Source organism: Cajanus cajan, chromosome 10, assembly GCF_000230855.2.
Source record: "Cajanus cajan strain Asha chromosome 10, NIPB_CcT2T_4, whole genome shotgun sequence".
Classification (NCBI taxonomy): domain Eukaryota; kingdom Viridiplantae; phylum Streptophyta; class Magnoliopsida; order Fabales; family Fabaceae; genus Cajanus; species Cajanus cajan.
In genome coordinates this window covers 34,840,883-34,856,209 of record NC_138526.1, presented here as the reverse complement: position 1 = coordinate 34,856,209, position 15,327 = coordinate 34,840,883, and the positions used below count along the sequence as shown (strand labels likewise).

The window sequence follows — 15,327 nt, the reverse complement described above, 5'->3', positions numbered from 1 at the left end:
AGGCCATGAAATACAAAAATGAATGAAGCAAACTAAATAAATCTATACAAATCTAATGCTAACATCATTAAAACTAAAGCTTCTTCGGTCTTCATAAAGATCTTCATGAGGGGCTTCAATAATTGTCTTAGTAATTGACTCAGCAATTACCATAACTTCAACAATCTCAATAATAAATTCAACAATATATAATATAATATAATATAATATAAGTGTCGCAACCGAAATCATGATGAGAATGATTCAAAAATATTTTTTATGAAGTTGCCACTAATATTTTATTTTGAGGAAAAAAATTGGAAAACCCTTTTAAAAAAAATGGTCTTTGAGAATAGAGTTGGACTCAAAAGTCAATTATGTGTAGGGAAAATATTAACACTCTACAACGTCTGTTAAAAATAGTACCTTTAATTAATTGTGTAAAATTTTATAAGTTTACAAATATTTATTTTAACCTTCAAAAATATTTTTTATCCTTTAATTTTTATTATTTTTAATGAAAAGACTTCTTTTTATATTTTTATTTAAAAAAAGCTTGCATGATGATTTAAGTTAGCAAATGACTATTCATTAAAGTTTCACAATAACGTTAAAGATGGAAGTGTTACCCAATTAATGTTATTGGTTGCAATATATATTTATTTTTAATATATCAAAAGATGATAACTTTTAAATTTTATTTAAATTTTTTGCATAAGAGTTTAAGCTAGCAAATAACTAGTATTTAAACCCTTACAATAATATGAAAGATAGAATAACTATTCAGTTAATGTTATTAATTAATGTATATTTTCTTTATTTATTAGTGTTTTATCTTAAAATATATATATCTTTACACAAGAATCTAAGCTAGCAAATGACTAGTCATTAAACTCTCAATCAAATAATGTCAAAGATAAAAATGTTATTCAATTAACATTATTAATTGTTGCATCTTGGAAGAATTTTTAATGAAAATTATTTGAATTTATGAGTTATAAGTGCTATGATTTCACTAAGTTTACGGTCCAATGTGAAGCGCTTATATCAATTTTCGATGGCTTGAGGTCTTACTTTGAACTCAAAAAGCATCTCAATTGGTAGAAGATTAATTTTAGTCTTTAAATCATGTTTTTAGGTAACTTACAAGCATTTGGTTGCTATTTTGTAGCTTAGGAGAGAATTGGGAAACATGGAAGGGACAAAGGACAAATTGGTGAAGTTTCAAAATAGAAGGATTTTTTGGCTAAGTCTTCACACTAAGTCTCAAATCCACGCTCAGCCTCAGCTTGACAAAGAGTCAATGAAACAAACTCTAACCTTCAGGCTAAGTGTGGAAACTGGGGCTAAGCATCACAGTTCCAGAAACTAATCCCTTTCCAACTCCAAATCTCACGCTCAGCACGACATCTCATGCTTACTGTGAAAAGTGATAACATGTCATTATTCAAATAGGACAAAAGTTTTTATGACCTAGGGGAGGAAGCATCGAAGACAATCATTAAGGAACCTTTCTTAAGTCTATGTGGCGGCTGGAGAGCTCTAGAACCTTCAAGATCAAGCTTATTCTTTTCTTCATCATTTTGTAGTGTGTCCTACATGTCTATGTGTAGCTAAACTCTCCCTTGTTAGGGTTTGATCAATCTTAGTTGTTTTTCAGTTTTATTACTCTGTCTTCTTTGCTTAATGTTTGTTATGATTTGATCTCCCTAACTTGAACTTGAGGTTTTTAAGAGATTGGAAGATATTTATGAACCTTTGAACGGAAATAGAGCAACTAATGGTGCTTATATTTAGGAATAGAGTAAATGTCATCAGTCTTTCTTAAGCTCTTATTTTTGAAAGTTGGTTTCGTGGTTAAACTATTCAAGAATTGATATATTAATCTAGAAAACTTATATTCCAACTTGTAAGGAATTTAGGGGTGGTTATATTTGTGAGTGATTGATAAATTCTGAATTATAACTAGGTTGAGCTTGTTTATAAACATGAGAGGAAGGTTTGGTGAAGTTAAACCCCAACATTTATCAATATTGGTTTGAAAATCAAGTTTTGCACTCTAAGTGTTTGTAAAAATTCCAAAAAGATTTCTCATAACATCCACATTGTTTGCATACATTCTTTATTGCAACAAATCAAAATCTTCCTTTTTAGTAACTCAATTTAGGATAACAAGTGATTGTGTCAAGTGTTGCATAAGTCACTTAAGAGATGATACTCATACTTATCATTGAACTACTTGTACAATTTGGTACACTTGTCAAGGGGATAACAATGAGCGAGGTTCACGATATCAAAAGATCATTCTACAAACTTCTATCATTTAAGTACATATTAGAGGTAGAATGGCCACTCAATTAATATTATAAATTATTACATGAGTTATAAAATTCTTTTTTATTTAAAATCCTAAAAACCCAAAATGATCTTATTACACTACTAGAATTTTTTCTATTACCTAAGGATTTTCCTAGGAATTTTTCATTAAAATTTGTAGGAAATAAGTTTTCTACGAATTTTTCTACAAATTTATTTTCGCAGCTAATACCTTCGTAGATAATTGTTTCTTGCCAATTTTAAAATTCATAAAAAAAATTCTTATGATTTTTGCTATAAAAAAATCTATAGAAAACTTTCTTGCAAAAAAAAATGGCAGCAAACTTTCTTGTAGAAAAAAAATTCTTAGAAAATTTGCAAAAATTATTCTACAAATTTTAAAATCCACAAAATTTTTGCAAGAAATTTTCCACGAAATTTAAAATTTTCAAGTAAATTTCTTGCAAAATTAAAATTTCCCAAGTAAATTTTCTGCAAAATTTCAAATTCGCAAGTAAATTTCCTAGGAAAAATCGCAGGTAATTTTTTATAATTTTTTTTAATATTATGATGCCCTGCAAATTCACAATTCTTATAACTTTCACGTATGATACTGTAAAGGAGAAGTCGGCCTATGTAACAATGAACGTTCCATATCTTGATTTTCACAATTTTGACTTGGATAGAACTGAAAATTCCTTTGCAGAGGACCAGGTCTGGGCTACTTACGATGATGATGATGGAATGCCCCGCTATTATGCTAGAATTCACAAGGTGGTTTCAACAAAGCCATTTAGAATGCGGATCAGTTGGCTTAACTCTCGAAGCATATCTGGCATGCATAACAGATCACTTTAGAAGGAAAATATATGAATCCATTTATAACAAAAATAGAATGCAAAAAATATTACATTCATTTCCATTCATGCACAGGAAAACAATGAACAAGACATCAAAGGCATTCAAGATATGAGAATAATGATCAAGATTCAAGATGAATATATCAATTACTGAATTACCATTTGTGCAATTCTCTTGTAACACCAGTGTCCATGGACTACCAGAAGCCGCTCCAAAAATCGGAATTGGGCAATAGCAAAGTCACTAGCCATTACTGCCTAAAAAGAACTTGCAAGCTTGAGTTCCACAAATGTTACAGGCTTCCAAACAGAAAAAAAAAACACACGTTTTTTTTTCCTGATCTTAACAATTATAGTAACGACTGTTCTAGGCCAATTGTAGATTTTAACTAAATTATTCTTCACAATTGATAATGTAAACATGAACTGGAATCAACAAGTTTGTCATTTTACATTTCACATGAATGGGAAGCATACAAATTTGTTGATCAAAATATTGATCAGCTGACATTTTCTATATAGCCCATTAGCCCATATTCATAGTAGAAAACCATAAATTCATTCCAAACTCCAAAGAAGCTAGCAGACATTTTATTTGACCAATAATAATCACCGTAAAAAAATTAATAACATTAACTAGCATGAATTCTTAACGCTCAGGGAATGAACAGCAGATAGTTTGGAAAACAGTGGTGGACACAGAAATTTTAGCTTTTCAATATCATCAAAAATAAGTAAATTCAGACTGTGTTCCTCATCTGGTCCTGTCTATTATCAATAAAAGAATTTAAGAAAATACAAGGAAGCTAGATAAGTTCCATGCAAAGCAAGAAGCTTCGCCCTTGGTCAGCTCTGACAACTATGAAGTTACCAAAAAGGCTTGACAAGAAATCTGCTCCAGAGTTCAACTTGAAAGAACAATGTCTAAACACAAACAAACATGACAGGTTCCCCCTTATCCCTAGCCCCAGTCATTTCTTAAAGGTATACAAAAATTTTATTTGTATTTTAAAAATAAAGCATATAGTGTTGCAACTAGCAAAAATATATTTTATAGAATACATCATATGCAGATATAATTATGTATTACATCATTATGCAGAAAAGAGCTATACACTGACCTGCATACCTTCAACCCCACTGATTCCAACACCAATGTCAGCTTCTTGAATCATGCCAACATCATTTGCACCATCACCTATGGCTAAAGTGGTCTTCCCAGTTCCTTCCTTCACTAACCTTGTTACCCGATTCCAATAAAGCAACAAAGCAGTACACATTTTATATATGCTCATACACTTGACAATTGATATAGAGACAGAGACTAAATTAGGAAATTCTACCGATAGAAGCCTTTAAATAATTACAATGCACAACAGAACTCTTGGATCCATACTTAATCTTTCCCATATAACATCAACATAAAGCTATGAGTGTAATTGTCTACGTTTTTCACTCCAATAATTGTGAGTAGCATCATTTATAGTGAATTAGTGATCAGTTATTGAAATGCAGTATAGAGGGAAAAATGTCCTACCAATGCTTTTTGCTTTGGAGACACACGACAGCAAATAACAGATGCACAATCAAAACAGCCAATCCCAAAAATTGGTGCTTGACATCATCTTCTAAGGCATATGTTAGAGTTTTCCCATCAATAATTAGTGCAAACGCTGCATGTGGATCTTTTTCCAGCTTTATCATTTGTGTGGCATTGGTGATTTGATTCAAGATGCTGCCTTTAATGACCTGAGGGGTTACAAGAGCTAGGCCTAATATCAGATGAAAGTCATGTCTATTAGTAAATTAATCTACTCTATCTCAATGAAAAAAATACCTCTTTCCCATCATTAATTGCTGGATCATTAACCAATGATCTTTAATTGAGTTGAGTAAACATCTGCTTTTACATTTTTCAGATTACAAGCATTGTCTTCTATCTCATTGAGTTGGTACTTCAAATCTACATTCAAAAGCACACAAAAAATAAAGTGTTGTGCGGTGAGAAAAATTAGGAAAAGAAGAGAAAACAAAAACCCTAACAGATGTTATGTGGAACGAGAAAAGAAAATGTTCTGCAAGTGGGACTCCAATAAGCTTCCAATGTAATAGAACTGGTTAAGATCGTATTTCCTCAGAACGCGAATCAGGTTCTCCGTCACGAAAACGGTTTCGTCGTCGCCCATCACGAACCACCGCATGTCCTTCAGCCCCAGCAGCAGCGTCTCCGACACGATCCGCGAGATCCTGATCGCCGACCGGTGCCCCTGCCGGTTCGTGTACTTGAACCTGGCGGTGTCGCCAGAGATTCTCACCGGCGGAGAGAGTCCTCGTCGGGCTCCGGCGTCATGTTCTGGTCGAGCCAGACGACGCCGCGCATCTCCCTAGGTCTGTACCAGAGTTTGATGTAGTTCTTGCGCTGGTTCCAGAGCTTGGCGGAGGCGGCGATGCCGAAGACGACGTGGCGGAGGGCGGTGCGGTCGTCGGGGTTGGTTTGGCGGGACTGGCGGCAGAGGAGGGCGGAGGCGGAGGCGGAGGCATTGACGGAGAAGGTGTGAGTGGCGAAGGGAAGGTGGTTGCAGGCGCGTGAGGTGGAGACGAGCTTGAGCGTGTAGACTACGTAGGTGACGGAAACGAAGAGGATGAGAAAAATAGTGTTGCGGTGGTGAATGCAGTCAGTACAGTGAAGGAAGACGGAAATGTGTTTACGTTTACGAGGAGTCAAAAATATTTTCAATTTTTAAATTAATAAAAATAATCATAAATAAGAAAATTGGCAGCTACTCACCAAAAAAAACAAATTACTTGCAAATTTATATTTAAAACAAAATTTGTAGGAAAATAAAAAAATTCTTGCAATTTTATTTAGAAATTTTTATTTGCAACAAAAAATTATATAATTAATATTTTTGTAGTAAAATTTGCAAGAATTTTCTGCGATTTTAAAATTATAAAAACATTTGCAATAATTTATTGCAAATTTATATTTGTAAGAATTTTTATAATAATTTCCTATAAATATTTTTTCGCATGAAAATTCATGGGTAAATGACATATTTCTAGTAGTGTTAATTAAGAAAAAAATTGGTACACAAACGTAAATCTCATACTATTGTTTTTAACATATATTTTTAATATAAAACTAAATGAAACAAAATTAAATAATTGAAAACGATTGAATTCAAACTATCCAATTACTAATCTAATTAACATATGAAAATAAAATAAGAAAAAGATTTGGTCACTTTCGGAACAATTTTTTAATATTTTCTAGAACCTAGAAGACTCGAATGTTATACCCCTTAACACCAATCCAAGGTAAAAAAAATAAATAAATACACCACAAATTTACTATATATAAACAAGGCATACGGTATATATAAAATGAAAGGCGAAAAACATAATATAAAAAAAAAAAAGAGTTAAATAAAGAATTAAATACCACAACATGAAACTAAAAATTTATTTAACTTGTGATTTAAACTGATGTTCAACAAATGATGATGTGTGCTTTGGGCTTCTAACCAATAGTATCATAATTTTTAAATGCAGTGTAAAACCATTTTTTCTTTTCTTTCTAATCTCTAACTCTCTTGTCAGTGTTTTCTTTTTTCTGTCAATATCTTTTCCTCTTTCTTTTCTGATGTTGGTCGAGATATTTCATTATTTTTTATTTTTATATCATCATTTAATCAATTTTTCTCTTTAATTACAATTGAATATTTGATAATATCAATCCCTTATTCTCTTATCCTCTCACATATTTTATTTCTATTTTTTTCATTTTTAATTTTAAATTCAAAATACTCTCAGATAAAAATTTATTATTCACAATAAGGAGTGTATTATTGTCTTACTCTTCTCTTTTGATATAGATCTGAATGTTTTTAGTTAAATTAGATTTGCAGTTTCTCTAATTATTTTTAGAATTTAATTTAATTTTTATTATTAAATGATTTAATTTAATCTTTTAATTTTTTTAAAATATTCAATACCGTCATTCTTTTTAAATTAACACTTAATATTAATGAAATTAGACAAAAAAGATAGAATGGAACATTTTTTGAAAATTAAATGATTAAATTGCATTATTTAAAAATAATGGAAACAAATTGAATACTTAAAAATAAATATAAAGACCAAATTGAATAATGATGAAAAAGATTACCTATATGTAATATTAAAATAAATATTTTAATTATCTTAAAATTGTTTTAGACTAAACTAAGACCGTAAGTAAATAAAAATATATATTCTTTTAAAATTTCCTAGTTTCTTTTATCATTTTTATATTAGTTTGACAAATCTTACACTGATACGAGGCAATTTTATTTTAATTTGATTGGTTCTCTATTAGACGAATTGAATCAGATGGTTGAATCAAAAATTTTAAAACAATAATCGAATAGGATTCATGAAAAAAAAAATTAATTTGTTTAACAAGATTACACAGAACAACAAATTGAGTATTTTGAACAAAAAATTGATTGACAAAACGGTTATCTAATAAAAGAAAATTTAAATTTATTTAAATAATAAAATAATATTTTTATTAAATAAGTTATTATTTAATTTAATCCTTCAATTTTCTAATATTTAATTTATTCTCATTAATTTTAATTGTTCCAATTTGATTTTTTAATTTTTAAAAAATATTCAATATTATTCATCTGTTTGATTTTATTAATGTTGTTAATCTCAATTTAAAAGGAAGAAAAATATTTTTTTTAATTAGAGGATTAAACTAAACCATTAAAAACTAGTAAGACCAACTTTAATTTTAAAAACATAATTTAATCATTTTTAATACATTATTTTTTGTTCTCGTTTTCCAGCTTTGACCATATCGTTGGGCAACCTACGCTTGTCCGTACCTGGTATTTTCCGAATTTGGATTAATCTTTTCTCTCTAGCCTATTTCTAGCAATAATAATAATCATTAAATATATTTAATGGCTTAAATTTAACCTTAAAAATCATTTAAGAAATTACATTAATTATATTACAAAAATTTGAACCATTAAATATATCTAATAATTATTAATGTTGTTGGAGAGAGGCTGGAGAGAGAAGATTGTAGGAAAGGATCCAAATTCGTATTTTCTACCTTATGCTCAAAATTTTAAGCAATATAATTTTAAAAATATTAAACTCTCAAATGTAATTACTTAAAAATTGATGGAGTTATTTATGGTATTTGTCTGAGGGGATATTTTATTAATGTTATTTTTATAAGATTATTACACAAGCATACTCCACAATGATGAGATATTGTTCACTTTGGAACTAAGCCCAAATTCCACGATTTTGTTTTTAGTCATCATCTAAAAGGCATCTCAATTATTGAAGTATGTTTATGTTATATAAATTGTTATTTCTTGTTTTATTTTATCGATTTGGGGAACTTGTTTTTATTCCAACAAAAATATATATACTTATATATATAAAAAAATATTAATTGTAATTATGTTTATGCTCTAAAATTTCTTGAGGTGAGACTATTTAGATACATCATGCATTGGATATAAAAACCACGGTTTACATGCATTCTCAAGTAGATGATTATAGATTTTCTCTTTTTATTTGTGATAATTATGTTGATTTTTTTTGTGTATTTAATATTTTTTCCTAATTTTTATCAACTTTAAATTTATGTCGCAATGTCGAAAAAAAAAAGATATATCACGTCGAAATGTCGTTTAGAAGTGGTCTGTCATGTTCACAATACAAATTACGTTAATGAAAAATAAATGACGTGAATTAAAAGGAAGTTAATGAAAAATAAAATAAAAAATAAAAAACGTGGACTAAAAGGAAAAAAAATTAAGTAAATAAAATACAAACGGGAAAGGCATTTAAAAAAATGTCTTGTCAAAGTAATCTTCACAACATTATCACATAAGTAAATCACATTAGTGAAAAATAGATGACAATGACTAAAAGAGAAAGAAAAAAGTATATATAAAAAGTAAAAATAAAGAGACATTATTTTTAATAAAGATATAAAATAATATTTTAAATTGCAACTTCTTATACAAATGAGAATCAAAGTTTAATTCATGATTAAAGAATACAAGTGATGAGTCGTTTGAGCTAACGATTTTTTGATTAAAAAAAAAAGTAAAGGGACATTTTAAATTATAAGGACCATAAGAAAAAGTAAACGACACAATGGAAGCCAAAAAAAAAAATATATTTAAATTTCAAGAATTTTTATGTATAGATATTCTCTTTTATTTTGGTAACAATCATATTGGTACAAAGTATCTATCAATTTTATCGATGACTAATTTTAAAGAATTTGACTTGTCACTTTTAGTGGCACATTTTTTTTCATACTCGAACATGAGATCTTATTTAAGGAAATCAAATCGAACACAACTTAGATCTACGAGTTGTGTATATATTAGAATAGCTTATTTATAGATATTTAAATATATACACAAATTTTAAACATCAATTTTTTTTTAAATAATCATTTTATTACATAAAAAATATTTCTTCTACAAATAATTAAATATATATAGATACAAAATATTAGAGCTGTCAAAGTGGGCCGGGACCCGTGGGCCAACCCGGGCCACCTTGAAAACGGGCCGGGCCGGGCCAAAAAAATTGAAGTTTTATAGTAGGTGGGTATATCTCAACTCGGCCCACTTTGACCCGGCCCACCCGGGCTAAACCCGTGGTGGGCCGGGTAGCCCACCAACCCACCATTTTTTTTTTGCAATAAAAATTTAAGTATGATTTGTATTTAATTTTGTATGATGGTATATTGAAAATTTTTATTTTAGACTTTTATCATGATTTGTATTTAATTTTGTATGATGAATTATGACTTATGACTATTAATGATGTTAATTTTATGACTATTATGTTAATTTATAATTAATTTAAAATTTTGAATTTTGTTATTTTTTTTTTTAATTTTTGGTGGCTGCTGGCCCGTATAACCCACCAACCCGTAGTGGGCCGGGCCGGGCCAAATTTTTTTTGAGAAAATCACAAGTGGGCCGGGTTGGGTTGACTCGTTTTTAAAGTGGGTCAAGGTGGGCCAGTTGGCCCGTTTTGACAGCTCTACAAAATATGCTTAAATATGTTTTTAGTCCCTCAAATTTAAGATAAATTTGTTTTTAGTCCCTCAAATTTAAAACGGTTGTTTTTAGTCTTTGTAATTTTCAAAATTTTTGTTTTAATCCTTACATTCAAATTTTGTTAAGAAATTTATCAAATATTATTACATAAAATATACCTATTAATGTCCTTGTTAGTGAAAACATCACATTAAATCTAGTTGATATTGCATAAGTGTATTAATTTATCAGTTTTAGATATGTTATTGATGATCTGAGGGACTAAAATAAATCTTTTTAAAATTACAGGAACTAAAATAAGATTATTTAAAATTACAGGAACTAAAAATAATAATTTTAAATTTAAGAGATTAAAAACAAATTTATTCTAAATTTAAGAGACTAAAAACATATTTAAACCTACAATTCGTGCATACCAGAAATTGGAGGTGAGAACAATAACATCTTTTTGGGATGAATTTGATTCCAATATTGAAACCGTCCAAATGGAAGCTTACGCCTTGCCGCCTTTAAGGGAAAGATCCATAGATCCAAACATAGTATTCCATTGTGAAACAATGTAGACATCTCTATGCTTTAGATAAAGAATAAACAATTTAAAACTATGCACATAGAAGCTTGAGCTATCACTTAAAAAATAGGAATTTGAGCAGTAAAGCTGTGTTTCAATTATGGCTATATCCTATAGATTTAGAGGATAGTTTTATCAACACCAAGCAAATGCTCATACACCTAGTGATTCATCATCCACCACACAGATTTGAATGGCTAATAGAGAAATTGAAGCCTCCCCACTCTACCATCCAGGTTACTTTTTTATTATATCATCTTCAATTTTTCTTTCAATTCACAATCTTTGCAAATTCTCAGAAAGCAAGAGCTGATAAGGTTTTACTTGTTTAAACATGTGTTTTCTTTAACAAATATAAAGAGTGACTATCAGATTAATTGTGTGTGACAACTCAGAAACAATGTTCAATAATTGGATATTACAGGACATAACCTTGTAGCAGATAATGCTCTCAAAGAAGAATCAATTGCAGTAACTGTTTCAACCACAACTAATGAAGATGATGAACAACCACTCTTCAAGCATGGACGTTGGAAGTGGTGGATTTTAGTAGTGATCAACGTAGCCTTACTCTTGATTGGCCAATCTGGTGCAGTTTTGTTGGGGAGATACTACTTTGACCAAGGTGGAAAAAGTATATGGATGGTAACACTAGTACAAACTGTGGCATTCCCTATCCTTTTCTTACCAATTTTCCTCTTTCCTCACCCCAAAAACCTTTCTGACACCCCCATGCACTCTTCTTCCATTCACACTCTCATCATGGTTTACTTCCTATTGGGAATCCTATTAGCTGGGGATAACTTGATGTACACAATAGGGCTTCTATATCTTCCTGTGTCCACTTACTCTCTCATTTGTGCATCCCAGCTTGCTTATAATGCCATCTTTTCCTTCTTCATCAACTCTCAGAAACTCACCTTGTTAATACTCAACTCAGTGATTCTCCTCACAGTGTCAGCTGCACTTATAGCAGTTCATTCTGACTCATCAGAGGACAAAGCCAGGAATGTTACAAGGAACAAACACATGGTGGGCATTTGGTGCACTCTTGGTGCATCAGCAGGGTATGCCCTTTTGCTGTGTCTGATGCAGCTATCATTTCAAAGGGTGTTGAAGAGGGAAACATTTTCTGTTGTCCTAGAAATGCAACTTTGGACATCTTTTGTTGCTTCTTGTGTTTGCATAGTGGGGCTTTTTGCCAGTGGAGAAGGGCAAGGCTTGAAGGATGAGATTAGGAGGTTCAAGGCAGGGAGAGAGGTTTATATGTTGACATTGATTGGAACAGCTTTGGCTTGGCAAATTTGTTCTGTTGGGGTTATAGGGCTAATCTATTTGGTGTCTTCACTATTCTCTAATGTTATGAGCATGATGAGCTTGCCACTTGTTCCTGTTGCTGGAATCATTTTTTACCATGAACAAATGGGTGCACTAAAGATTGTGGCCATGTTGTTGGCCATCTTGGGTTTCAGTTCTTATATCTACCAAAATTATTTGGATGAAAACAAGTCCAAAGCAACAGCAATTTGTCCTAAAGCCACCCCAGAAACCTCTATACCCGGATAAATATAGAGCATGAAAATTGGATAAACTTCTGTATAAATATTTAAGAAAAATAAATAAGTTTCTTAGTTTAGACATAAATTAAAAATAATTTTTTTGACAAAATATATGTGAGAACTTTTATAAATTAACTTGAAGATTTATTTTTTTTAAAAAAATATTTGTAGAGAAAGTTATCTACACAGGTTTTATATCTAGTTTTTCTCTACAGATTGGGGCAAGATATGAAATTTTGTCATGCACCTTGGATGTAAGGACAACATAAGTGAAAATTGTTAAATATTTTTGTTATTACTTTTTTTATATATATATAAATTAGAGATTTATCTTAGTAATTATCGGTCATGTTTAATGGGTACGTTATTAAAAAAAAAAAAAAAAAAAAAAAAAAAAAAAAAAAACTCAAACTTTGATTGATCCACTGTGTGTCAGTCTAACAATGATTTGTTTTGTCCTTGAGCTAAGTATTTGCACGTATGTTTTGTCCATCATGTAAATGAAATGGTGTGTTATTGCTAGGGACAGATCTATTCACAAGGGAGTGAGTCGTTGTCTCCACTAATTTTTTTAATATTTGTAAATATAATACATACTTAGAATTACAATTGTTTTCATGATTTAAAATGTAGTAAAAGAATTAATTTATATTATGAATATTCTACCCACTAATTTATTTTAATTTATTATTTTCATTATACAATTAGATTCGTTTTTAATCATGATATTATTACGAAATATTTATTCACTGTCAAAAGCAGTAATTAATTTAAGTTAGAAACTATAAGTACACATAAATCACATAAATCGAGTATTCTTCTCTTAACATACTTTATTTCATATTCAATATCAAAATTCAAATCTTAAATAACTTAGTTAAGGATGTTGCGAACAAAAAAAAACTCTTCTTTTACGTGCAATAATGATAAAACACATTAAAAATAACATCATAAATTGATAGAAAATCACACAATTTATTTAATGTGGTTTGACTCTTCATGACAATGTCTATTAAAATGTTCATTATCTCAAAATGTATTATATGTATATTCCTAAAAAGCTTCCCTTCAAGTTTTGTAGGTAAAACTTAAAAACTCCTCCTCACAAGTTTCATGGGAAACTTGAAACCCTTCCCTACAAGTTTGATGAAGAAACTTGAAAATCCTCGTTTATATGACCTCCTCTCTGATTAAGGTGGTGATCCCCTCGCGAGATTGAGTGATTCTTTTCATATCAAAAGTCTTTGTTTATTAACCTAACATTCTAATCTTAAGAAAGAAAATAAATATTTAAAATAAACACAATATATTTCAATTCTAAATAATATCCTAATAAAAAAAATATATCTTAGATATTTGAATATTGAAATTTGAATTATTTTTCTAACAATTTTTTCCTCAATTTATTTACTAATTTATTCTATATTATAAATATTACTCACACTAATTTATTTTAGTTTATTATTTTCGTTCTCTTAATTATTATTTTTTAATTATGATATTAGGTGAAATATTTACCATCAGAATCCGTTTTGAACATAAATCTTCACAATTTTATTTTTTAATTATTATTTAAAATACTTCTCAATTTTTAAAATATGTATATATTTTATAATTTTTTTTATCGATATAAGATGTTGTTTATACTCCGATAGTTGTTTAACTCATCGGCAATTTACGTACAAGTTTACAACAATGTGTTGTAAAATGTAAGTTCATCGTGACTGTAAAGGCTGAAGAGGCAAAACCCTTCTTAAATGGCTTATTTTGATCATTCATTTGATGACTTCTTGCCAATGTTAATAGTCCATTTTTAGAATTATGATGTTATGTACCACGTGTAAATAGAATAATCACTTTCAGTCAAAAACTGTCTCTAGTCTACGTACTACATTAAGGCAATGATTACTCCCTAAGGTTTATCTTTCCTAGCTGATTTGGCTTAAAAAAATTCTTCTATATATATTAACAATTCATGATGTAAAAAAAAAAAAAAAAAAAAAAAACAATTTACGATAAATCTGTTATTATTATTACTTAATATTTGTTTACATTTAATTGATTGCCAATGAAATAGTTTTATTTTATTATTGAATAAACTTTCACTATAGTCCTTAATCTAAGGAATATCATGGCAGAAAAAGATACATGGTTAAATAATAATATCATTACTTGTTTTTCACTCGTGTGAATTCAGAAAGGGTGTTCTATGAAATTTTTGTTCAGACTACCGACAGGAATCTTGTGTGACCTTAGCTACAAAATATAGTTTTTATTATACAATTGAAACACGCAAGAAAACTGCCTAACCAAAGTAACAATATAAGCATATCATTTTCACAAGTGCTTGTTTCTTCCTTTTCCGATGATGTTTATCTCGTCGGTATAAAGAATTCCCACCCTCCAAAATTAATGGAACAAGAACAGGTGGTGAAGAAAATAGGGTGACAGCATACACATTCACATGATCATTGAATGTTACAAAACTTTTACCTGTTCTTTAGTACACCCACCATGCCTACTTTTCATTTTCTGTCCTTTTCAGCATACTCTAATAGCTGGGAACATTCCCAATTTCCAATATTATAATGGAAGTAGGATGGTAAGGATGTGACAAAATCCATTCACATTGGTGAATGGTGTGGAAAAAATTTCACTGCCAGCTTGAAAAAATGTGTGGACTTTGATTGATGATGCTACAAAAGTTTTGAATATTTTACCCACGAACACATGAATCATCTGATAAGAAGTTGTTTTAGTTTAACTAATGATCTTAATTCAAGTTTTAGTCTTGAGTATGAAATTTTATTAAATATCACTTAAAAAAAAGTTCAATCGATGACTTGAACAAGATTGTTTTTATTAGAGGATATTAAAAAAAAAAAAAAAAAAAGGGTCCCAAGTGTTTTCACACATAAAGTCATATCAACATTTTTGACAAGTTTTAT

At 29.6% G+C, this 15,327-nt stretch overlaps 1 protein-coding gene and 1 pseudogene across 2 annotated transcripts; one reads left to right on the top strand and one right to left on the bottom strand.

Moving 5' to 3' along the window:
* Nucleotides 1-2,814: 2,814 nt before the first annotated feature.
* LOC109796256 (uncharacterized) lies at nucleotides 2,815-5,886 on the bottom strand (annotated as a pseudogene). The gene is made up of 5 exons (XR_014429962.1): nucleotides 4,993-5,886; nucleotides 4,693-4,904; nucleotides 4,277-4,394; nucleotides 3,315-3,413; nucleotides 2,815-3,127 (listed from the first exon to the last, which is right to left on the bottom strand). The product of XR_014429962.1 is annotated as an uncharacterized LOC109796256 (transcript).
* A 4,941-nt stretch (nucleotides 5,887-10,827) lies between these two features.
* LOC109790226 (putative purine permease 11) lies at nucleotides 10,828-13,662 on the top strand. The gene is made up of 2 exons (XM_083065155.1): nucleotides 10,828-11,056; nucleotides 11,245-13,662. Exons 1-2 carry the CDS (start codon nucleotides 11,014-11,016, stop codon nucleotides 12,384-12,386), a joined length of 1,185 nt encoding a protein of 394 aa, XP_082921281.1. The 5' UTR covers nucleotides 10,828-11,013; the 3' UTR covers nucleotides 12,387-13,662.
* Nucleotides 13,663-15,327: the final 1,665 nt, after the last annotated feature.

What these genes read in the sequence shown, in the direction of transcription:
- LOC109790226 (XM_083065155.1), top strand. Translation starts at nt 11,014, where the DNA reads ATGGCTAATAGAGAAATTGAAGCCTCCCCACTCTACCATCCAG. An exon ending in CTCCCCACTCTACCATCCAG is followed by an intron (nt 11,057 to 11,244) that starts GTTACTTTTTTA and finishes TGGATATTACAG; the next exon opens with GACATAACCTTGTAGCAGAT.